Source organism: Drosophila eugracilis, unplaced genomic scaffold, assembly GCF_018153835.1.
Source record: "Drosophila eugracilis isolate 14026-0451.02 unplaced genomic scaffold, ASM1815383v1 contig_1858, whole genome shotgun sequence".
Classification (NCBI taxonomy): Eukaryota; Metazoa; Arthropoda; class Insecta; order Diptera; family Drosophilidae; genus Drosophila; species Drosophila eugracilis.
In genome coordinates, this window is record NW_024572708.1 from 825,090 (window position 1) to 851,361 (window position 26,272).

A 26,272-nucleotide genomic window follows, 5' to 3' on the forward strand; every position below is an offset into this window, starting at 1 on the left:
GCATATGCATGCCGCAAGCAATCTAGCAATAAGTTAAGTTTGCTGTCGGGCTGTGCTCTTGTTATTTTGCACTGCAAAAATAAATAAGTAAATTTTGAGTGTAATATCAACCATAATTATAATCAAAATTTAAAGTGAAAAAAACATTTTATTATTTTTTTCATTAAAAACTTGTTTAAAGAAAAAGACTTAGTTAAAACATAAGTGAAATAGCTTTTAACGTCCGTTATGATTTAAATTTCAAAACAGGACATTCCATTCGCTGTCCAACACTGTCTCCGACAGGCGGTAACTCAGCTGAGCGTTTTCTCTTTGCCAGGAAGCGGCAAGAAGAAGAGCGCGAGACTGCCAAACGAGAACAACAACACACAGCGCGCGGGCTGAGAGAGGCGATGTCCAAAGTTTCAGTTCTCTCGTTTCCATTGTACCGTTGCGTTGTCGTTCGGTGTGTGTTTTTTTTTTTCGCGACAAAAGTGACAAAAGGCAAATGGCAAAAACAAAGGGCACTGAAAACACCAGACGATGCTCGTCAAAATAGTTAATTACTAGTTGTTAATTCATATTTTGTTTAATAACCGATGTGCAATAGAAATCATTAGCCAAAAAAGAAAAGGGAAAGCGCGAGAGAGAGAGAACGAGAGCGAGCAAATCGTTGTAACGGCAGACGGCAACGGTAACGGAATATTAGAATATATAGAAAATATCGATTGAAGCACTGGATCTAAAGGGAAATCGGGCCAAAATGGTAGGCCTACTAAATCCGCTTAAGTACGGCGACCATTTCTACGAGCTGTACACGAACAGCACGCGCAGGTAATCCCCGCCAGCATCTGGATAACTATATGTCCCAAAGTCCTGTTACCCCCCTCAACCACCCCTTACATCCTGGACATCATATCCAAGCACGGGGTGGAAAAATCGATCGCTGCACTCGGCTTCGGCTTCCAATCTGGGTCTTCAACCCCTAGACATTCGCATACGCTCTCCGATGTCAGAGCACCCCCTGACTTTTTTGGGGGTTGCAACGGGCGGAAGTGGACAGTCCTGCGCCGAACAGCTGAGCGGTGTTCACAATCAGCTGATTGTCGAGAGCGCCGCGACCTGCATTAACCCATTGATGGCCGTCGGGGGTGGCGGTGCGGCATTAAAGTTGTCACCACCCCGTTAAACCGCCAAAAAGTACATTTTTAAAAGGGAAACCATATCAAACTTTTAGGGAAAATATATACATGTCTTTACATATATTGGAAGTCTTATCATTATCTTGGATACAAATTTACATATTCAAACTTTTAGTCAATTGTAAAATTCACAAACGTTTATTTAAAGTATTATTGTTGATAAACTCTTTTAACGTTCATAAAAATATTAAAATAATCCTAAAATAAGTACAAGAAAAGATAATTTTGAAAGTCCAATTGGGAGTATATTTAACCCAAAAAAAACCTTGAAGTAAAGGTGTCTTGGCAGGCAAAAAAACTTTTAATTGAACACCTGGACATCAGTTAATTGGCAAAATACTAACACAGCTTAAGAAAATCGATTTTACCAAGAAAGTGTTGAACGTTTTAATTGACTTGCACCTTATATGGGTGGAAATTCGTCAGCTATTTAATTACTAGGAAATTACAGGAGAATTTTTACGCTTTTATACACTAAACTGGGTCCAACATTTTAATCCAACATTTGATTTTTCAGTTAAAACTTAACATTTTTTGTGTATTTGATCTTTGATCACCCACCTATCATTTTATTAATCTTTTGAATCTAGTAATTATATATCGAATATATTGAGATATAAATTGTCTTTTTTCCACCCACAAATCCACATTTTATGAGCCATTCATTTACCACTGACAATACCAACATCTTCAAGGAGCTTAAAAACTTTTTAAGCCAGCAATTTGCGGCACAAGTTGAGAACTAGCATTTGAAATGAGGCAAGCAGTATTCGAAACCACCTGTCAGCTGCAGGATGTAAAGTTCGGGATGCACACGGCTGTATGGGTACATACATCTTAAAGCTTGCACCTATGCTGGCCAATATATACTATATATTGTAGGAAGGAGTATGTGGATGCAACTGTCGTCCTGTCCAAAAATAGCGACCAGCATCCTGCACAAAAGCTTCCAAGTTGATAAGAGCCCACTAAAGAGCAAAAAGCTTCCCGTTCGACAACAAAAACAAATGCAAATTCCTTGCCAGGACCTCGACAATTTAAGCTTGTTTGCCTTTTCAGTTTGTTGAAATGCGTTTTTGATTTATGACCTATAGTTCGAGTAGTCTCCCAAGTTAATTGTTTATTTCAAAAGTTTTTTTTTCCATGTAAGTCATGATATAAAAATTCAGTTAAAGGTTATCAGTGAGTTTATGAATTTATGATTAGGGTTACTGAAATGAAATCAAAACACCTGTTAAAAACCCAAACATAATATATATGAATGTACTAAAGGTCAAAGTTAAGGCCTAATGCCTTTTTTCAAGTGTTTTTTAAGTGTAGGAGTTATTAGATACACATTTTTCTAATCATATCTTTAATAGTGCTGGTGTCTTTAACATAACATGTTCCTAAATCACATTATTAATCAAAATAATTTTTAATTTTTAACTCTTTTAGAAAAATGCAACACGATCGGAAGGTGTTAACGAAGCGTAAAAGTCGGAAAGACAAATCAGCGGCAGCTATGGCCGCGGCAGCAGCAGCAGCGGTTCTTGAGGGTAATGCAGGAGCTGGTGGTTTGGTGAATCCATTGGATCCACCACTAGTCAAGGAACAACTGATGATCCTGCCCTCCTTCCCAGTGGCGCACATTGAACTGGATCCGAATGCATCTAAGTTTGCGGTCTTCTCAGCGATTAGATCAACGGTTCTGGAGGCTGAGACGCGGTATTCCCTGTTCCAGGAAGGTGGAGCAGTCAGTGGCCAGTCCGGATCGAGCGTAAAAAAGTGGAGCAATAACGTAAACCCATCCTGCTGCATGATGTGTGCCCACAGTTGTATGGTTAGCAATATTCTCGATTGCCCTTGTCATGCCCACTTGGCCATGCACGGAGCACTGGGTCCAGGAAATGCAGCTCCTGGTGGACCTGTTGGTGTAATTATCGACGGTCGGGTACCGGCTCCAGTGCCTGTGGTAGTTGGAGGTCCAGGACTGCCGGCTGAGAAGCGACCGCGTCGAGATAGCGCCAACAGCGATGCGGATTCGGATACGGAGGAGCCCACCGAACGGGAGCCCGTCTATGCCACAGTGCCCCTGATTGTAGGTGCAGGATTGCGTAGTCTCTTCGAACTGATAGCCGATGCCCGGCATGTACATCCGCTGTTGTGTACTAAGGCATTGAAGGCACTACTGGATGTCATCCAAGGCCAGCAACCGGAGAGCTTCAAGTTGGAACCGGAGGAGCTAATTAATCCGTTGTACGATCTCCTCCTTGATTTAGCTACCATGCCGGCTGCTCTCAATTCGGCAACGGGTGCGGAGGCCAACTGGTCGGCCATGGCCTGTGCTGCCCTCCTGGGACTGTGCATTGCCCGCGGCGATACGGGCAAAATGCTCAAGGCCATTGCCGCCATGCTGATGACACCGCGACAGCTTTCTGCACAGATTGTCCAGCTGCCGGTGGTTCTGGCCACGTTGCAGCACACCGTGGTCAGTGCAGCGCTGAATAAGCCAACAAGGCCGGACTTTCATAGCCACGGGGTGCCGCACAATTCGCTGATTGATGAGGTGAGTGCTGAAGGTTGCTTCAGGGGGAGTCCAGCTTGTACTAAAATGAATCCATTTTCGAAATCTTTTTTTAGTTTCCCTTAAAGTTGCCGCCCTTGAGCACGGGTGCTCCTATTACTTCACCAGCCATGGCCTGTGATGGAGTCTTTGTGTACTTACTTTATGGCGGAACCCTGCTGAAGATTGGCACTGGCTTTGGAGGCTCCTACAAGGGACACGTTTATGCCCAGAACGAGGACTTTAGTCATGAAAGGAGTGCCTGGCTGGGTTACAGTGGCGGGCAACTCTACTTCCGGCGCACTTGTCGCCGCAGCGCTGGCGACCAGCTGCAAATGGTGGGCCTGGACACACTGGCCATCAAAGCAATGAGTCCATTGAGCATGCTGCACATGCGCGAAGGACTTAACTATGTGCTCTTCACGGACGATGACTCACTGCACGCCATCTGCAGTAACCGTGATGTGAGTTTAAGCTTAGAAAATTGATGAAAAACTTATAAATATTTGAAATTTCTATTATAGGATACACTGGTGGTTAAGAAACTGAATCTGTACCACAATAGCTACAACATTGACCCGCCACCCTTTGAGCTGCCCCTGCAGTTGGCCCGTAAGAAGTTTCGTACTTTGGGCTATGCTGCTTTCGAAGATGAGCTGCTCAATCAGTATCAGATCCAACGCATCCAATCGGCCCACAATAGTTTCGAGCCAAAGCTACCGGCTCCTTGCAGAGATGCGGATGTGGATGTTATGGGTATGGCCTGCGGAAAGGAGTTTGGACTGGTGCGGGCCAGCAATGGCAGGGTGTATTATTACGGAAAATCTGCAGCTCTGGGACTGAAGTGTGTGGGCCGTACCCCGACACTCAAACTCACCGAACTGGTCATCTCCAAGGCGGCCAATATAGTCCATGTAGCCGTGGGACACGATGGCATTCATGCTCTTTTGGTCAACGATGATGGAACTGTCTTCTTTGCTGGTACAGCTCGTCGCGGTGAAGATGGAGATAGCAGCAAAAACCGGAGACAACCGAAGGCGGTAAAGCCGAAGAAGATGACCAAGATCGATGGCCATGTGGTTGTGCATGCTGCCTGTAATAATGGCACCTCCGCCTTTGTCACAAAAACCGGAAAACTTATAATGTACGGCAAGGATACGGCTCATTGCGATGCCATGGGCTTTGTCAGTGAGCTGTTGGATCAGCATGTGACCAAAGTGGCGCTGGGCAAAGCCCATTGTGTGGCCCTCAACGCCAAGGGACAACTCTTCTCGTTCGGGCTGAATAATAAGGGCCAGTGCGGCAGGATATTCAACAAGTTGCAGCCGGTGAAGGATGTGCCACCGTTTGCCTCATCCTCAACGGCCGCCGCCTGTTTTGCATCTTTGCTGCCACTGGACAAGCGCTTAAAGTTGGACTTTTCCACGCTGTGCGACTACGACGATCATAATCTGGTGCAGGGTCAGTGCCGCGTGTGCGTCATTTGTCGGGAATGCACTGGATATAATGTTAGTTGTGTCTCCGCATTGAATGTCCCACTGGATCAGCGTTTGGCGGGCAGTATATGTCCCTGTGGCCATGGAGATGCGGGTTGTGCCAAGTGTGGACTGTGCGCCGCCTGCATTGCCCTCCAAGATAGCGACGGTAAGTCAATCTGCTAGGCTAAAAAAGGTTCCATTTATATATTTATCTCTTATCTCCACCTGCAGAAGCCAAAACAGAACTGAAGCCTCCACCAAGTGACGTGCAACAGCGCCAGCAGCGCTCCAAAACGCTTATCATGCGCCGCAAGGAGCGTAAGGGTGAACTGGAAACAGGAGCAGCTGGCGGAGGTGCTGCCACGCCAACTGACTTGGATAAGGATCCACCTCGAGTGGCCCCATTAGCACCACAGCTGTTGCAGCTCACCAGCTCATCGCCTGTGGTTCAGGTGGCCTGTGGATTGCACCACACGGTGGTGCTAACTTTGGCTGGTGAAGTCTATACGTTTGGAAGCAATCAATATGGTCAGTTGGGCAGTGGAGACCTGCAGCCGGTAAGCGGACCAGTGCGCGTCCAGGTTTCTGGAGCCATTAGTCAAGTGGCCGCTGGAAGCAATCACACTGTACTGCTGACATCCAAGGGAATGGTTTACACATTCGGCAACTACCAAAAAGGACAATTGGGACGGCTGCCCAGTGATTATGGACTGAAGCCTCCGCCCCAGGATGATGATTCTCCAGTGGGACCAGGATCTGATGGGGGAGCTAGTGGTTCACCAACAGTTGCGCCAGTTGGAATGCCTGGACCAGAACGATCTCAATCACCAGCCACCGTTCAACCCAGTGGCTCCAAGGAGATGCCTCCGCTGATGCCGGTGCTTACGCAGCGTCAGAAGTTTCTCTGGAACTGTTCGCCTGGAGCTGTCTTGTAAGGAAATACTTTAATGGATATTTATATAGTGGTCACTACTGGCTAACTCTTGACTTTCTTTTAACTATTCAGTGGTCTGGGTCCCTGCTATGGCAAGAAGGTGACCTGGATAGGAGCCAATGGCGATCAGACTTTTATCAAGATAGACGAATCCCTGATCACGGCACAGATGCTGCCCAAGATGCATGTGGTGGCCAACAAGAAGACGATATGTAAGTAACTCAAAGTGCACCTTAAAAATCAATGCTAATCTTCCTTTTATCCTTCTATTGGAACAGTGCTCATCCCTAGCATTCCACTATCCTTTCATACGCTTTCCATAAATCGCCGGGATGGAAGTTGTACGGCTCATTATCGAGGACAAACCAACTTTGTGAAACTGATGCAGGCCCATCCGGAACAACAGCAGCCAGAGATCAACTCCAATCTAGATGTGGCTGTTACTCCAGTTGCGGATTCGCCAGCTCATGCCTCCACCTCAGCCATTCTAACGGCCATGACGGCTACAGCCACGGCTGGTGTGCCCATCAACGAGCAGATGTCTCGAAGTATGCACGAGGCCAGGAATCAGATCTTTGAAGAACAGCCACCGGAGGTAGGATCGTCCACAGCAACGGTAGCACCACCACCAGCAGTAGCAGCTCCTGGTACACCGGGATCAGCGGCGGTAGCAGGATCTGTGCCAAGATCACGTCGTGGTGGCAAGCAGGGAGCTAGTACCCCTGATCCCATTCCATCGCCACCACAACTGGCATTTACCATGGATCCCACCTATAATGTTTTATGGGTTTTCGATGGAGCAGCACGAAAGTTACGTTGTCACAATGTGGTGGCCAGTGACATCAACGAGAGCGATGCGGTGAGTTAGACGATGAAGTGAGTGTCTAGTTGCCTCTATAATCTCTTGATCTCTTTCAGAACTCGGCAACATATCGATCCTTGCTATCACCGGAATTATCTTTGCCTGACCGGGTGGATTCCCGTGTGGCCCGCTCGCAAGCCTCCCTGAATTTACTCGCCTGCTTGGACATCCTCACGTCGGCACAGGACAACATCCCTGGATGCTTTGAGCAACCGCTGTTGAAGCAAACTCAACAGACAGCAGAGACGCAGGCTGGTGAATTCCAAGTGGTCAGCCGTTTTGATAACTTTGGCGGCGGATGGGGTTACTCCGGACATAGTGTAGAAGCCATACGCTTCTCATCGGACACCGATATTGTGATCTGTGGCTTCGGGATGTTCGGTGGACGCGGGGAGTACAGTTGCAAGCTGAAGCTCTTCGATTTGGGCGGCGATGGTGGAGGCTATGAGAAGGAAGGCATTCTAATCAGTGAGACCAAGGAGGTGCCGTACGAGTGTGGCGCCAGGAGTAAACATCATATCCTTCTGCCCAAACCGGTTAGTGCAGTGGCTGGAAGGTGGTACCTGGTGTGGGCTCGGATTGCAGGTCCCTCCTCCGATTGCGGATCGTGTGGCCAGGCTTCAGTGACCACCGAAGATCAGGTGGTCTTCTCCTTTAAGTCCAGCAAGAAAGCCAACAATGGTACCGATGTCAATTCTGGTCAGATACCGGCCATTCTGTATCGTCTGGTTACTCAGGATTGCAAGCAGACACCGGCCCAAATGGACGCCGATCCTGTGCAGCGTATTTCCCGGGCCTTCGCCAACAGCGTGAGTCGGGAGTGCTTCGAGAGTTTAGTGGTCTTGCTTAGTTGGTCCTGGGATTGCTTCAAGTTGCAGCTGCGCGAGGAGCGGGATCGTTCCCGCCCATTGCAGCTGCAGCAGTCGCTTCAGTACCTCGGCTATGTCATCAAGTCATGTCTGCGCCTGCTTCGCAAGTACACCAATGAGATTTATCCGCAGAGGAACTCCTCCACGTCAGTGGGAACTGGTGGTGGCTCTAATGCAGCTCATGGTAGTGGCGTAGTGACCACTGCCAAGATGATCCAGTCTAAGGCAAACAAAGGTGATGATTTCATGAATTACAACCTATTCCTTTACTAATTTCTTCTATTACCTTTACTCCACAGATAAAAATGCTCCTCGTGTTGTGGGCAATGGTGCCGTAATGGCCAAGTACTTTGGTGACCCATCACCTTCGGTGGCTCCAGCCATGATTAGCAGTGGCGGAAGCGGAGGAGCACCATCCACATCAGCTTCGGCAGCGGCGGCACCGGGCAGCGGAACTCCTATGACTCGGAAGACGAATATGGAGAACATACAGCTGGCGGAGTGTATTGGCAATGTTAGGGCCCTGCTGATTGGCATCTTTTGTGATGACATCTTCAAGGATATAGCCACGGACGAGGGTGCGCTTCTAGCCTGGAAGATATCTAAAAACATTTCTAATGATCCATTTTACTTTTGCAGGCTATGAACTCTCACTGGAGATCTTGGACGAGTGTCATCTGAGCTTTGTGGCCTGTTTCGATGCATTCTATCCGACATCCTCGCTGAAGTGGAACTGCCTGTGCGATTTGCTCGCCCAGATGGATCGTGGAGCATTGCATTCCCGCCTGTTAAGTGCCATTCTCGCAGGACTCTGTTCTCCATCGGTGAAGCTCAGGGCAACATTCTCGCTTCTCAATGCAGCTGGAAACGAACGTCAGTCGATTATCAGTCCCAGCGATAATTCTGGCTTGCCCATGCTCTCCTCCACAGATACACATCCGTATCCAGTGCTAGTGGAGCAAATGATCTACCGCACGCAGCAGGAGAAGAGCGATTTTCTAAGTAATTCCTGGACATTTAAGGATGTTCTTGTACGTCTGTTGGACATAATCGCTAGTCCCATACGTTCCCGCATCGAAACGATTTACAGTCGGAGTCTTGGAAGTCTTGGAGGCAGTTATCCAGGTGGCAAGGAGTGTGTTAATCAGGGATTAATAGACAACTGTTGTCATCTGCTGGCCAGAGTTCTGGCTGAGATTGTCTATCAAACGGCGATGGGTGAATATGACAAGCTGTTCATGCCTCCAAGAACGCTACATTCAACGGGAGCTCGCTTTGCCCGCTGCGATGTGAGTCGCACCCTGGAATACGGGAAACTTTGGACCCGATGCTATTGCCTTTGCCGTGGATCGACCTGGTGTGGCCATAGCTGGCGCCATGGTTTACTCGGGATCCGGAAGCTATGACTATCAGTTGGAGTTGCTGTATGATAATACGGCAGATTTGCAGCCGCAGCACAAGTGGGAGACCCTGGAATCGGTATCGGGAAGCTACGATCAGGATGCCGTTCATAACGATCTGGCGGAGATTAAGTTCGATCATCCAGTGCATATCAAGGAGAATGCTCGCTACGCTTTTAAGGCTGTGCTCGCAGGGGGCGCGCACTTGTTCTGGGGATGCCGGAATGCCAGCAGTTCGAGGACCATGTGGCGCCCAGTTTCATTTCTATGCCTGTGATCTGAGCTTCAATGGAACCACTCCAGCCAGGGGTCAATTACCCTGCATTCTGTACTATAGCACACCCATGAAACAGGATGGAAACTCGGCTAGCGGACGAGCTGGTGATGGACCCAATGTCGCAACTCATATGGAGGAGAGGATGATGCTGCTTGGACCGCATGAGGTCTCCACACGAGATACAGCTCTGCAAATCGCCGCTGATATTACCAAGAAATGTACTGAACTACTGATCCTGGCCAGAAATGCCATGGCTGCATCTTGTTCGCCCTCCGATAATAGTTCAAATCACACACAGACCATCGATTCCGAGCACAATATCACGCCCATCGAGGAGCACATGGACATCAATTGGGCAAATAATTCAAGGGACAGCTGCCCTACCCACGGCTATCGATCCTCAGCTGTCCACGGCCAGGGATTTGGGCAAACGCATCGAGTCCTTTTCGAAGGGTCTAATGGAGACCCTAAAGTTTGACAAGCGATCTACCAATCCCTTCGAGATGGAAATCGAGATTGGCGCCACCGAAGTGGAGGAATCGGCGGATTTAAGGAATGGCCAAAGCCAGAGCCAAAGCCAAAGTCAGAGTCAAAGTGTTCCGATTAATGGCAATGAGAGAACCACGGATTTCGAGATCGCCGAACAACCAGCTCAGCAGTCGATGCTACAGCATCTGCACTCCGATTCGGAGGAGGCTCCGCTGGAGGTGGCCGGCATGGCTGGTGGCGGAGTAAGTGTGGCAGGTGGATCGGCTGGAGGAGGAGGTGTTAGCAGCCAAGTGGCTGCCGTGCAACTCCTGGAGGTCTTCAATCTGGCCGCCTCCAATATGTTCCATACATTACCCCACTGGTCTATGCACACATTGCCAATCTGGCGTGCAGTGATCCGAAGAGCTCCGTCCAGATTTTGGGTCTTATCAAGGAGATCCTGCCACATATCGCTGCCCTGAATCAGTTGCACGTGTCCAAGGATCAACGTCAGCCGGAACCGGCACTCTTTGCTACACAGACCTCCAATTCTGGCTCCAGTTCGAGTAGCACCACCAGTAACCACTATTGTTTGGTGGAGAGTGAACATCCGTACAGGAGTGCCAGCATCAGTAGCTATCGCGTGGAATTCCCACCCTGCGTTCAGTGGCTGACCATCGAGTTTGATCCGCAGTGTGGCACAGCTCAGCTGGAGGATTACCTGCTTTTGTCGATTCCCATGCGTCCAGCATCACAGGCTCCGCCAGTGCCGCATGTGGATGATTATCTGGAGCAGGCGGACAATGTACAGGGTGCGGCTGATAGAAGACGCACAACTGGCGGCGGAATCGCTGGCAGTGGGCAGCACCAAATACACACCAACGCTCTGCTAGTGTCCAATTGACCATGGCCAGTTGTTGTCGCAGTCCAGGGGGTGGCAATGCTCCGGGATGTGCTACGGCCCCAAGTTTGACTCCTCTACGCAGTCAGGATCCCAATGACAGGGAGTGGATTGTGGTGAAGAAGTTCAATACGTAAGTAGAAATATATCGAAGGAAGATGGAATCCAAGCTAAACTTAATCTCTTATCTTTTAGGGCCTCCACTTGGCTTCACAATGTCCTCATCCTGCCCGGCAACTGCGTGGAGTTCTCTTTGGAAACAGCCTCACTGTATGCTCAGGATCCGCACAACAATCGCTGTGGCTTTAAGTGCCTAGTGGTTGGCTATGACAATCCCACATCGGTGAGTCTTTTTGTTAGATTATATCTCTATCTCTTTCTTAACCATGTCTATCTATCTCGCTCAGATTAATGCCAGCAATTCGTGTCTAATAAGACTGGAACAGGAGTTGGCCTATTTGGGTGGCATGTGCAGTGCCAATCTGATGAAGAAGGAGCTTAATTTACCAGGTGATTAACTTTAGATTATCTTTTGAACTTTTATAAACATTTTGTTAATAAAACAACAGATGACAAGGATGTGGAGGATATGAGCGGCGTGGAGGAGACCATCAATGCCCATCATACACTGCTCTCTAAAGGATTTGCTCTATCTGAACCCCAGTTGACAGTGCATCAGGCCTTGGAATCATATCTGCCCATCGGGTAAGTTTAATTTTCTGTATTATTTAACAAATAAGTAAGAAAGTATAAATATATTCAAAAGCCTGTTGATTAAATCATCTAAGAAATAGGAAAGATTATCTTGTAAACATGTGCCAGGCATTCAAAATTTCTAAAAATATTTTGGAAAACTATCAAAACTTATTTTGTAAACATCTCAACCGTCATCTGCTCTTTGTAAACAAGTTTTTATTAGCTAAATTTGCCCTTTGATTTCAGCAAAAAAATGTTTTCCATTCACAAAAATTAAAACTTGCAGAATCTAATTTTGTTTTTCAGCAAGAAATCGATACAAAATAGCAGTCCCTTTTTGGCTTTAACTTGATTTATTCCATATATCTATATATGTACGTATTTGATGGGATATGGCTAACCCATCTGGATATTTCTGGGCAAGATCCCAGGACTACATGCGACTATTTACATGGGCCACTTAAAACTGACAAATATTACGATATACGATATACGAGTTACGATTTACGATTTACGATTTACGATAATTAAAATAAGATATCTAAGGACTAACTGTAGGCTATGGTTTTGGTACAGCGAAAGGTCACGCATTGGTGGTTCCGTATGATGGGTGGTGCTATAGTATTCCAACCACACCACCCGCTCCTCTTTTAGCTTCATTCAGCTATATGTCTCTATGATTTCAGAGGTTCTGTTCGAGGTCAAAGGTTGCCTAAACATTCCTCTTAGTGTCTTTCCTTGGCGTCTGTCTACAAATCAGTCTTTAGCAGGCCAGCATTCTCGATTTGGTATACGATCTGGGTTTCCTTGTAAGTGCGCGGTTCCGGCTGCACTACGTCCAGTTTGCGGCGTCGTCGCTTTTGCACCACTCGCCACCAGAGCAAAAGGATCAACAGAAGGAGTAGTAATCCCAATATTACACTACCCGAGATTATATAAGCCATATAGCTCTGCTCACGACACTGATCCGTGATCAGCATTCGCAGTGGCATATAGTGATGACTCTGGCGTTCTCCATTGGAATCTGGTGGATAGAACATCAGCTGATCGCTGTGAATTCGGAAAAAGTCAGCACGCGGCAATGGTGGCTCAACATTCCTGTCCAGCTGCTCACAGTTCCAGGAGTTATCATAGCGAAGATCCCGGATGCTAAGTGAGAATCTGTCGTCGAAACGCAGGGGCTGCGGTGCTGCTTCCGCTCCATTTGCCAGATCTACACTGGGATCTGCTCCTGGACGCAAGCTTCGCAGGCTGTTGTTGTGGAAACGCAGTTCCAGGTGCTCACTAAGCTGATAAGAACGATGAACGGTGAGACTGCGGAAGGCAATCTCACTGGTGGCTCCAAAATCGTTTCCTCTTATAGTCACTGCATCCCGGATTTGGGCTTCCAACCACTCGCCATCCACGGATACGAAGTGATTATCACTTAGGCTTAACTTTGAGACAACTGGAAGAGATTATGGTTGGGAGATCTTAAGATGAAGTAAAAAATACATTGTAGAAGAAGGTTAACTTACGCTTAAAGGAGAAGGCATGGGAGTGGATCTCCTGAAACTGATTGCCCCGCAAACTCAACTCGTTGGTTACCTCAAGTTCGTAGAAAGCTCGGGTGGGCAGATCGCCCAGGAACTGGCAGTTAGCGATGATCATCTGCTCCACGGCGAACTTTTTGAAGGCCTGACCATAAAATCACGGAATTAGTAATCTTTAAATGCTAAAGATTAATTCTGTATCCTACCTGACTTTCGATCCGCTGTATGGTTACTCCATCTAACTTGAGCAATATGGCACTATCCTTGGTGGTGGTGAAGCCGAAGGGCTTCATCAGGTCTATCCTTCCGCCCACGAATGAGATCTCCTCGATGTTGCCATTGATGGCATGCGATTCGATTAGCTTGAGGTTGGTCTGTTCGAATTCAACGATCAGAGCTTTGTTGCTGGCATAGCGGGCACACTAAGTGCATGCTCGCGGAGCACTAGCTGTCCACATTACGAAGGTAACCTTTCGTAGATCCATTGTATCCGCCAGACGATTGGCATCCACCACAAGATCCCGACAATTGCGAATCTCAACCATGTAGACAGAGCCCTTAAAGTGGCAAGGCCATGGGCTGGAAATTAGGGAGAATATTTTATAAAGTTAGTGAATGTGAGGAAATGTCTTGGGATTGGTTTGGGGGAATGCATTTAACTAAGGATCTAGTTACAAAGTAAAACATCTGCTCCATAAAGAACACATTGCTGTGCCTTTTGATTACTAATCTAAAGCAATATCTGCTTTGATGAAAAGGTGATACAATGATTGCTCACGAAGAAATATGATACTAGGCTTTAGTATTTACCCATAAAGTAATATATTTCGTAAATTGAACTCAAAAGGAAAGGACCATTTTAGGTAAACCTAAACCTAAAGCTATGTACATACATATATCTCCTAAATCAAGTTGAGCAAAGTTTGAGTGAGTTAGTCATCTTTCCATGACAGCAGTATCATGTTCTAATTATACTTTTCCAGTTAGAAACGATATGCAAACATAAGTTTCCATGAAGCTGACTCACCTGATTTGAGAGTTATTGGAATCGCAGGTGATGCAGTGCCATATTCCCCACAAAAAACTCCTTCGCCACATCTGCCTGAGCGTAGAGGAGAAGGCTTAGAAGGTGCAAGAGGAGCCACACAGCCATTCAGGTCGTGGATCCTTCCTTTTTGAGATTTCTAATATTCCGCATATTAAAGTCGACTGAACCGCCCATGTTAATTATTCATATTAACTTGTGCTGTTCCTTTTCTCTCTTTCTCTCTGTCTTGCGTTATTTCGCCTTCTTATTCTCCGGTCCCTTGTTCATTTTCTAGTCGTGTTTACCATCCGCTCCGTTTTGCAAACCGCTCCGGCGTAAGCGTTCGTGAAATGCTGATAAAGACCGATTCGCTCCAGCCTTATCTCTGAAGGCTTTTATCTATAGTATAGGTGCACATACATATGAGTTAGTTGTATTTGTGTATTGAAGTTTCAGTGCGTGTGCGTGTGTAAGGTGTTTTTGGGCAGCCACACTGTAATCGCTTTAGCATCGGTATCACTTAATACTCTACTCTCCTTACCTCTTGCCTTTACTTTCTACTATGCGCGCTTTTAAGGGGTATTTTATGTATATTCGAAAATATAAACTGGTTTTTATGCTAACTGCTGATGTAATCTCTACTTACTTGCTACATCGTAGTTTTAAAGTCTCATTATACTTCATGGATTAATTACTCCTCCTAATTCAAAAGTGTTTAGCTGCTGTACTTTCACTGATGCATTCGGTCATAACCAAATTCCAGTCCATGCAAATGTAGAATTTGGTAAATGTCAACAATGTTGGGACTAAAAAGTTACCAAAATATTTTATTAAGATATTAAACAAATATTTAATTACTTTTTTAGCTGGTTTTGGTATGAAAAATTCTATGATTTGAGGAACGTAAACCTTCCAATGACTATAATCATGTTGTTAATTTTTCCCTACTTTTCTTCCTTGTTTAGGGAATACCCTCTTGGATGTACTATATGTATGAAAAAAACACCTGCCATTAAGAGAGTTTAAGAGTTAGAAAAGATAAGGAGGGGTAATATTTATTATCATTTTTCATTGCACCGTAGTTTGCGTAAAAACTTGCACAAGATCAGTTGTTAAAAGTTAAAACCTTGTAATGTTAAACATTCGTTGGTGATCTGTAAAATGGTTTCACAAGAGTGATAGCTAAAGTAAGTTTTAAATTACTTAAATAATTATAACAATAGTTAAGTAATTAAGAGCAGAAGAGCATTCTCGAAAAATATAAGGAAAACCTGTAATCTGTCCCAAAACTGAATGATCGATTTCCGATCTTGGAGTCAAATTTCGACCAACTAGTCTTTTTGGGCAGTTCAGAGTGTCGACTCAGTGTATCAGCTACCACTTGTCCAAACGATCGCATTCACACACACTCACTCTGGTTTCAAGTTGCTTGGGAAGGGGGACCCACTGGAACGTCAACACCATCTCCACCTGGAGCACTCGCCTACTCCCGCCCTACCAATCCCCTGCCTGCCCCCAGCCGCCTTCGTCAACACTGAATTCTTGAGGTCGCTTGCTATATAGCGCTGTGGTATGGCAAATGCAGTGAAATCCTCTGGCCCTGGGAAATGGAGACTTCGTCTGTTGGTCTTTATTGGTAGCCGTCCGAACATAAGCATTTATGCTTTTGTTATTTGTTTATGGCCATTTCCGGTTGTTTATAGAACTCAATTCTTTGCGCGAGAGGATTAGCTGGCGCCAAGAGTCGGACTCTCCATCTCAAGTGGCGGACTGTTCAAATATTTTTGCACACGAGTCGAGGAATTGAATAGGGGGGGTTCCAGAATCTGCGGAATATAGTATTACAAACTTAAAGTGACATGTCCAGAACCGCAAATCTTATTATATTTAGGTTCGTTTAGTAGTTTATCTTATCTAAAAGTGCATTCATAGTTATTAAACTAAGCCTTGCATCTGTGTTACCCTGTACTGGGCCTGAATTTTATTGTTTGGCAGACGTTGGTCAACCCTTTGGTGTGATTCCTATTAAATCATGACGTTCATTGAGTGGACTGTGCTTAGAAATTGAATTAAACTGCAATTGCATCTAAGTCAAGCTAAAAAAAGAAAACTTGTAACTCACGCACACTTTCCGAGTATGAGAATGACAAGTACCTCAACCCTGAAATTACGCCTCTAAATCACCTTAAATTAGAGGTAATATTTGTTTAAAGATGTGCATACTGAAGCAATGAAAGTTGAAGTTTGATTTGAAATTAACACAGACACAGAGGAAAGAGTGGGGCCCTTAGCTTTCTGTTACCTTCAAAAACTTTAATTTCATGCATTTGTTGGGCAAGCTTGGTTTTCTGTAAATCCACTTATGTATTTAGTTATTGTTAAAAACTGCAGTTGCAGCTTGGCCACTATTGGAAAATAAAAACACAACACTATACACTTTCATGTATTTTCTTGCAACCATTGACTTCGATTAAATCAAGTAATGGGCATTAAAGTCCCGCGGTGGATCTCGTTGGTATATGCTAGTATAGTGAGTATTCGGCATTGTACATCTTCAGTTTGGCCTGAGATTCGAATTGGTTTCAAATCACTATCTTGTATCGCCAACGATTTCTTGATAAGATTAAATGAGCTTTCAAACGTTACACTAACACACAATCTTTTGAAGGACCTTCACTACAGGACAATACAAAAAAATAAGGTTCTATAGCTGGAACACAATCCAGTTACTCCATCCAAATTATAAGGAAAGAAGAAAAAGTGGGAACTTTCATGACTAACGAAAAATCAGAAGTTCAAAATTCCAAAGTGAAACTGAAAGTGAAAAATTGAAGGAAAACATGAATACAAGGATCTTATTAACTGGAACAAAAGTTTTTGAGTACCTTACTTTGGCTTCTAATATCTCAAAAAACCTCTCTTTTTTTACTTTTTAAATATAAAACCGCATTTATAACTCTAAATGCGTTATTTGAACAGATAGTAATTTAAAAATGACCCACAAGCTTCTAGTAATTTGTTTGTTTTGTTGTTAAAAACTTTTATCAACGATCTTTCAAAAGTTCAGTATGTTATATTGTTAAAGCGACTTCAACTCGCAAAAGCTTATTTAAATAATATCCAACCAATAATAAAAGCAAAGAGATAAAAGGTAAAAATAGAATTGAGTAATTTGACGTAATAATGTTTTAAAAATTGTTGAGGTTACTTTCAGGCTTTCAATCACTTGAAAATTCGATAGAGTTGATTTGGTTTTAGTTTTCGGCTTCTTAGTGCCCACTGCTTGTTTTTCCATACACTAATAATGAAATTGATCAACCTTTCATAACATTGACTTGGCCCTGTTTTTAGTGGTAGGCATTTGCTTAAGTGTGTGAACATGGAAATTCTCATATTTGGAAAAGTGGTTTATGAGAAGATTTCTTAAGCAGAATTAATATTTTTTGGGTTTCATTTTCCATTTGAAAACCATTAAAACTTCTAAGTTAAGTTGACCTAGTTGGTTAAAAATGATTGCAGTATTGACAATCAAAATTTACAATATTTAGAGAAAAAACAATATATATTTTAAAACCAAATCTTTGGGAAGATTGCAGAACATATAGTGCGGTATAAACTAAAATTGTTTATATCTTTTATATTTTTCTTAAAAAATATAGCTAGCCCATAGTTCATTTTAAAGTCTTACTGTACTTAGTAACACATTTCAAATCAACTCTTTGTAAGAATGACTTTTTTGGTTCGACTTTTGGGTGTCTGAAAACGTTTTTAAAAAAAAAACTAACTAAAAGCAGATCTTTGTTTAACATTTGTTTTCTTCGTCGTCATTTAACCCTTGAATAATCGAAATACGATGATGACGAGCATTGACATAATGGATAGGGATATATGGTAAGGTGTTCTTTCAATTTTTTTGTTTAGCAAGGGGGCGTTTGTTCACAAATATACACTGTTAAACTATATTCCCCAACTTGCAAAAAAATATATTCACGAAAAAAGATAGATTTAAAATTTTGTTTTGGGCTACCCTATTTCTTGTTTTGATTTATTTTGTTTATTTTTGTTTTGATGTGTGGCTGTGTGTGATCATAACCTCACCAAGAAGAATCAATGAGAAGAGTATGAGTAGTGGAAGCACACCTTCTTTTTTTCTGTTTGTTTGAATTCTTTTTTTTTTAGTTTTTTCTCAGCATTTTTTTGTGTAATTGCAACAATAAACAAAAATTTCTCTCTCTCCCTATTAGTTTGTTTTTTTATTACTTTGAACTTATATGGTCTCCAGAAACACACACACAGATTAAAATATTTTGACATATACTGAATATGTATGGACCAATACAGAGAGGAACACAAAAACAAAAAAACATATAGTTGAAGGAACCTTCAGCCTGTAAACAAAAAGGGTTCGGCAAATATTCTACTTGATTACACATTAATGGGGGTACAGAAGTTGAAAGAACGCGAGCGGTCAGGCGGCTCTGTAGTCTTTTTTTGTTGAAGTACACCATGCAAGAGTGCGAATGACAAACTGAGTTAACCGGTTGAACGCCAATCAACCGCTGAAGTGAAACGCTACATCTCAGTGCTGATCAGTTGACTTAAAATTCTATCTTCAAATCTTCTGTAAATTTGTTTTTGGGAAAGCCTCTCTGTTTTCTAGCGCTTATTCCCGTCATTTCTGTCATTGACATCACTGGTTAAACTTCTCGTTCGACGTGGATTTCTCGGGAGGTCTCTCTCTTGCTCTCTTCTTGAGCGCTTCTTTTGAGTTGAACGAGCGCCAGTTTATAATGCAGTGATTTGAAGGGCATAGCTTTCTCAAGCTTCAAAACTAAACCCAAAACGAAAAAAAAAAATACTAAAAAAATAATTAAGAATTTTTATGTTATTTGGCAGTAAGAACAGGAAGAAAAAAAAAGTATTTTATTAGTGGTGGGTGTTGAGAGGAAAAAAAAATCATTGAAAAGGGGAAAATACTGGGAACTCATAAAAATTTTAAGATGAGAAAGCTGTTTTTGCAATTCTTTTTAAAGTTTATAAAATATGATAATTCAACCGAAAACCTATTTTTCAATGCAACTTCGCTTTCACTTTCGCTAATTGCATGTCAAATCAAGTTATATGGACTTCCATCATAACCTGGTATCTCGAATTTCTTCCTTTTGCTTATATTCAATTGAACGGCAAGCTGCTTCACGCATCGGCTTAGACACTTGCCGCCGCTTGAAAAGGAAAGCCCTACAAAAAAAAATGTAAACAAGAACAGAAGTTAAAACAGGAGCAGAGTAGTGGGAAGAAAGCACAACACAAAAGTGAAACAAAAGGATAAAGAGTAGTTGATCACCAGAAATCAAATCCTAGGAACTGGCCTGAGTAAAATGTAAAGATAAATCACTTTGCTGGTCGGCTTGCAATGAGCCAAGCTATAAAACAGGTAAAATCAAAAGAAGGCTTCAGATCTTGAGTTTATAGCGGGCCTCTTAATAGATGTTAAAGCTCAGACCAACTAATATATAATATATATTATAATTTCCCAGGAAAATCAACAACAAGTTCATTGGCAATTAATTTCTATAGCTTCCATTTAAAACCTTTTGTGCCATTGAACTCAGTCTTATCGCTGTAATAATAGACGTTCAAATTGAGTATTTACAAGCTATATAAATATTGATGATTACATTCTGGTGGTGTTTGCTATATCGTCATTCACCTTGTGGAAATGGAGATTGCACTTAAGTCATATAATATCTCATAAAACATTTTAACCGATTTGTGCTGCTTGTCAGTTTGAAACTGATTACGCGCTTATATGTGCACCGAAAGATAGTTAAGACTTATGGTTATATTGAACTGGGAATACTAGTAATATAGTTTTAACCTTTACCATTTTCAAACTAAACCTTCCTTCTTAAGTTTCCTATAATATTGCAAGATTTTCTCTCAGTGCCTTTGCCGAAAGATGCTGAGCCAACTGATCACGATCAACCGACCGACAAAGCTCGCCTGACTTACTGACCACATATGCACATTAATAACTCGGGAAAGGCTTAGAACGCATTTGCAGTGCAACTCGTTGGCAGCAGCCGCAATATTTAATTTGCAAAAACAAAAAAACGGCTTTGGTTGATCGCGCTTGCAGAAATCAAGTATAAACAACATTTAAATGCAATTTCAGCACACCCGCCCGGTATTTTAGCTTTTGGCTTTTGTCTCGGCTTTCAATTATTATTTTCCATTTTTTTGTGTATTTATGGCAGGCTATAAGAAAGAGAAAACAAAACAGCTAAACAAGTCAATAGTAGATTAATATTTATGTACATGAATGTCTCATGTGACAGCATTTTGTTGAAGTAACCGAGAAATGCTGGGATTTGATAGGCAACTTATCTTGATAACAAAGCCTGAGAAATGGGTTCTATTGTTTTGTTTTTTATTACTATTAGATTAAGCGATTGTTTGCTTTATTACTAGAGTTTCCTGAGTGCTTATGCTTGTTGGAATGGTTATTGGCTTATGCAAAAAGTAGAATGCTACATTTTTTGAAAATATGCATTTTAAAAATTTGTGATTGTCTATGGAGAAGTAGCCAGCTTCTGCTTCGGAGAGTAAGACCTATTTACCCACTATGTTACTTCCATATCTAAGTCGTTGTCAGATCTCAATTCTAAGCAAACGGCGGGACTGTCAGAATTTTGCTATAAGCCAATATCCCTATCCCCATTCGGCACCTCCATCTTTAAGTATTTTATAGTTTTAATTTACTACATTTAAATTGTCTAATTCAATCGATTCTCTCGTTTTTAGCTACATACTTTATATATGTAGCTCTACCCACTAGTTCGTAACAAATCTAGAGAAACTGCATGAATATCACAAAATGTTTTCGTTTTTTATTTTTTTGTTGTTTTTCTTTGGGCACCGCTTTTTGCAGGTTTTCTCTTCTCCCTCTTTTGTTGTTCTTTGTTTGTGGGTGGCAGGTGTGACAGTTGTAGCAGATAGAGGGGTATATTATATATATATGGACACTATATACAGCCAATAATTATAGGCTCTGCATACTCTTAGAGGCATCCGCATAATGATCATTATCGGCAATTTGGACAGTCACATCACTGCCGCCGGAGGATCTGAACCTGAGTCCATATTCTATATTGTTGGCGGCACCATCGAGACATTCGAAACTTGCTCGCTGGTAGACCTTTTATGACCCTGCGGGCCTCAGACTCCAGGGGTGGTGGCTGGGTTGGCAGACTGTAGGATTGTCTTTCGTTACGTGTGCTGAGGTCAGCTGATTGGGATGGAATTGTGGTGAATTTTGGAGTGCCCCCTCAGGACTCCTTGACAGCCTGTAGGGAGCTGTTGTTGTGGCCATTGGTCCCATGGAGGGTGGACGACTGGTGGGCGTGGCACTTGGTGTAGATCGCCAAACGGGCGTTGCATAATCCGGGTCATTGTTGATGGCTGTTGTTGTTGTTGCTGGCGTGAGATACGCATGTGGCGTGGATATTGATATGCCGGGCGGTGAGCCAAATAGCGCATCTGTGAGTGTAATAATAGTTCGGTTAAAAAGAATGTTGGGTAATTTTGCAAAGTTAGTAAGCCCATTCGTTGCTAGAAGGACTTATATATGGATATATATATTACAGATTTAGTTATAGTCACAGAGAGAGGTACAAGTTACATTGTTGTAGATTAACAAAACTAAAAGCATAATAACCATTGAGCAAAGTTTAGTTTGTTTTACAAATTTAAACCAGAAATCAAACTAAAGGGTGTTATCTTTGTCACTACATTTTTAACCTGTTTTATAGGGATTTTATTTGCTAATAAACATAAAATAATCCACCAGAAACTTATGAAGAGCAGATCGAGTTTGTAAACCATCACCAGATTTTTAGGGAAATTTTTTAACTACATTTTTGTTTTTAGTACCTTTGTGGATACATGACTTCCGTACACAGGATTTGCCTTTGCGTTTGTGTGTGTGTATCCTTGCCTCCATTAGCATGAGTGTTTTTTTTTGTTGCCTACTCTTGGTGTACAACATTTTTTTGTGTTTTTCAACCATGTGCAAGTGCAGTTAAAGTGTAAACAAGCTGTGTGTGTGTGTGTGTTTTTTTTACTCAGAGGCCTGTGGTCTCTTCAATAATTACTTTTTGACTTAAATGTACATATACCAAAAAAAAGTTCTTTATATATGAATTTTTAATTTTAAAGGTAAAAGAAGAGGTTTTCTTTCTGTTAATAAGGAAAGTTTGGTACTAAATCAAAGTTTTATTTTTATTTTTGAATTTGAAATAAAAAAGATATTTAGATTAGACAACACATCTGTATTTACGGTAAGTGGTCCCTCTCTCTCTCTTTTGACATGATATGTGTCTACATAGTATGTTTATATATACCCTAATCTATTAGTATAGGTGTTTAATTTTAATCTTTTTACATTTGTTCAAAAAGTAAGAAAAGATATTTATGTAACTACAGAGGAACACCAAGGGAAACCTATAAAAATCTCTCTAAAACATCCTTGACTTCACTCTAAATGACCTGGGGTAGAGTTAATAAATAAAAACATTCAAAAATGATACTTCAGGTAAAATTTGTTCATATTGAGAAGCCATATATAAAGATCCGTATTTGTTAATATTCATATTAATGCTCAGTCTCTTTTATTTGTTTGTGAAGGTTTAACTAAGAAAGAAAAGATTCTCAACACGAACATGGTTCATTATATATGACTGCCCAAAAACACATACAGCCTCTAGCTAATATCATAAAATTAAGGGTTATATATGATATGTTAATATATATATACAAGCTAAACAGCAGTCCAGAGTTTCAACATAGCCCAGCCAAAGAGTTATGACTATTTCTCCAGCAACACATTCGGTTGATGTGGTATAGAGGCCGGAAGTTCCTGATTCGTGGCCAACATGGCTGTGAGATTATTATGTTGGAATTGTAGTTAGTCATTGCCATACTTACTGTAGCATTGAATGGCCTTGGTAGGTATCCCCGATGGATGTAGCGGCGATGAGTAATCCCCGCCAGATCAAAGCGGACGCTACGATCTGCTATCTTCTGGTAGATATTCATCATTTGAACCACTCACTGGCATCTAACCGGAGCAGGATTGTGACGTTGCACTGGCAGTGGTTGCGGGCGGTGCTGGCGCATCGTCTATTGTTGGATTCTGGCATTGGCATGACACTGGAATATGCTTAAACATTAGACTCTCAATCGGTGACGACTTTTATATATTGTCATAGCGCCAACATCCGATTGTAGCATCTCTTGCTTAGTATTGACTATTAACGAGATCTACGCGTTTGATCGAGGTAGTTCTGATGCCTTCACGGCCATAATCGGATATCCCCCCTAACACACATCACCATTGACACCTGTGTCCACTGCCACCGTTGCAGGCACTTGATGTAAACCCAACGAGTACGATGACCAAATGGTGACCAATGACCGGGGTGGCTATACTTCGGATGGCCTGAAATCACCACCGATCACCGGGCTGATTTGTTTCACCCATTGATGTAGTAACGTAAAAGAGATGGTAGCATGCTCATTATACTGTACATCCGTACTTTGAAGCAGGGTACTTTCTGATGCGCCACTATGACGCCTAAACCTTTTATAATATAACATCCGACTCCAAATCAAGGACTGATAGTCTGTTGTGACTTGTTGCACGGCAGATCATGCCCCACATAGACTGGCAGAATGATGACGCATACGTAAATTCAAGAAACTTCCGGACTTGGGACGGTAGATATTATTACGGAAACTGCAGTTCGTTGATTGATATTGAGCTCAACGCGTCCATAGTCTAAAGCATTGAGTTCTCGATCTCCACATGATCACCTGGCTAAGCCAATACCCAACCAGTTATTCCTCCACAATGTAAATAAGGCTGCCAGCCATCAAACGGATGGCATACGGTTGATCCTGATTCCGAATTAGGTAAGAAAAGTTAGAAATTATAAAAAGAAAATCAAAGATATTTAATTTATTTCGAACCATAATCATGGTTGTTATGCCAATTGACTAATCGCCTGACCTCACCGTACCAATAACCGTGGAACCTGAATGGCCACCATGTCAATATGAAGCTATTGGTCAGCGTTTCGTTTGATCAGCAATGGTACAGTCATCGATGTACAGCCCTTGATGCTGATCACCCCAAAGTATTGCTCTTGATCGTCCAATGGCAGCGTAGTAGGACTGACCTGCCCTATGGACACACCAAAGACACAATCTGCTGGTTTAGAATCCTCCACTCGAAGCTTATATAATCAATGATTGGGTATCATCTATAGAAGGTTATTAGACTCACATTAATGCCATACTTGGTCATACGCCGATTGAAAGTATTCTTCATCAGAGCTGTAACTGGCTGATCCGTTTAGCGAGCAATCCAGATTGGTCGCGGTATTGGAAACGGCTTGTCCATCCTCCACCAGCAGTTTGTACCCGTGACCCCAGTGTTTTGGGCAGACACACTAGACCTGACCATCTTTATAGACTGCCAGTTAGGGACTTCCACGAAGAAACACTCAAGGACACATATTTAATTTCTCATGCTGGGATAGCCACCTCTTAATATACAAAAGCATTGCTGGTTGGCTCCACCTGGTTGTCCCTGCCCACCTAAACACACCAAAAGTAGTTAACCTGGTTGTCTGAAGAAGTTCTTGTACATCGTAACCATGTCAGACAGCCGCACCAATGTAAATTTTGATGTTCAGAGGCACCAAAGTTGATCATTGAAATTCCTGTTCGGAAGCTGTAAGAAAATGTTAAGAAATTATAGAAGATTATTGTAGATTCAGTTTGGGGAGAAAGATTAGGGTCTCTGCTGTATTCCTAAGACTCTTCTGTAAAGAACATGTAATCGCAAAGGAACATGTGCCCTGAGCAATCTGTAATTACCAAGTTATTTAGCACTTTTGGCACAGTCGATCACACAAATTATATAAATATTGAGCAAGTTTTTCAATTTCGTTATTAATAGGAAACTAAGGTTGACACTTGCCGTGGTTGTAAATTTCTTTTTGTTTATTTAACTTTTTTGTAATGTGCTTTGCTGCTCTTTGAGCTTCATATTAAGCCAAGCTTACCCACGTTTGACTTACATTTTTACCAGTGTCTCTCACCTTGGATTTGATGCTTTTAAACGCAAATCATGACAACAATAGGAGGGCGATGAGCCGTTGCCGCCACAGCAACGGTGCAATGGTGCTAACAGCGACAGACATCGAACATTGGGATGAACGGCGACAACAATCATAACTTGACCGCAACGTTCATTGCTCCATTGAAGAACCCCAACTGGAACTTAAATCAACCGAACCAACACCTCGAGGTGCAATTTTCATTAAATTAAGTGAAAATAGTTGGTAAACCAGCAAATAATGGGATGGGCACGAGATGATGTCCACACCACCAAGACATATGTTTCTCTATACATATAACATATATATATGTCTGCTAATGATCATATAATGATGATCTTGTTGTTGAATTATGTTGAAGCGCCCAAGATCTTCTTCCTCACAGTGTTAATGAATCTGATTACCAGACCTCGCGGCAAGGGGGAAATTGCAGATCATTACCCAAGATAACCCTATGGTTTTAAGCAGATTTCTTTTTCGTATAAAAGTATTTGAATACTTCTCTTAGATCATAATGAAGTAGATTTGCAGGATGTAAGTTCAAGTGATCTAGTATTTAGCATTGTAATGAATTACTTGCACACCCATAGATATTATTATCCAGCAATATTGATGATTCGACTCAACAGAAGATCATTCTTCTTGGACGGCGCATATTATGTCTTGAAGGCTGTTGGTTTTTTTTTTGTACTTCAATTGTTTGATTTCCAACTGATCATTAATTGACTTGATTCATTAATTGCTACATTATCATTCCCATCATGGAGTTTGAGATAGTCAAGATGGACAATGAGCTGTTAATCAAAGTGATGGTGGAAATTCATGATAGATTAAAGACAACTTATTTTTATTATTAAGAAATATAGAAGATCCTGTAGATAAAGTAACTTCATACTATAATGCGTAGTTAAAACTTTTT

At 42.5% G+C, this 26,272-nt stretch overlaps 3 protein-coding genes across 3 annotated transcripts; 2 read left to right on the forward strand and 1 right to left on the reverse strand.

The window, feature by feature from the left end:
- The first annotated feature begins 365 nt into the window (after positions 1-365).
- Positions 366-10,918, forward strand: LOC121529763 (E3 ubiquitin-protein ligase highwire-like). Its single transcript, XM_041817711.1, has 14 exons — positions 366-813; positions 2,619-3,729; positions 3,804-4,190; positions 4,251-5,370; positions 5,436-6,135; positions 6,211-6,350; positions 6,417-6,997; positions 7,057-8,104; positions 8,169-8,447; positions 8,509-9,249; positions 9,311-9,502; positions 9,573-9,827; positions 9,916-10,375; positions 10,429-10,918. Exons 1-14 carry the CDS (start codon positions 743-745, stop codon positions 10,916-10,918), a joined length of 7,575 nt encoding a protein of 2,524 aa, XP_041673645.1. The 5' UTR covers positions 366-742.
- LOC121529766 (E3 ubiquitin-protein ligase highwire-like) lies at positions 10,895-11,639 on the forward strand. The gene is made up of 4 exons (XM_041817714.1): positions 10,895-11,048; positions 11,111-11,258; positions 11,323-11,425; positions 11,485-11,639. The coding sequence occupies exons 1-4, from the start codon at positions 10,921-10,923 to the stop codon at positions 11,622-11,624; spliced, it is 519 nt and encodes a 172-aa protein (XP_041673648.1). The 5' UTR covers positions 10,895-10,920; the 3' UTR covers positions 11,625-11,639.
- A 302-nt stretch (positions 11,640-11,941) lies between these two features.
- Positions 11,942-23,376, reverse strand: LOC121529764. The gene is given in 7 exon segments (XM_041817712.1): positions 11,942-13,058; positions 13,129-13,288; positions 13,350-13,558; positions 13,561-13,598; positions 13,600-13,722; positions 21,379-21,709; positions 23,283-23,376. Coding segments are annotated over 7 exon segments (1,653 nt in total). The 3' UTR covers positions 11,942-12,360.
- Between the last annotated feature and the right edge of the window lie 2,896 nt (positions 23,377-26,272).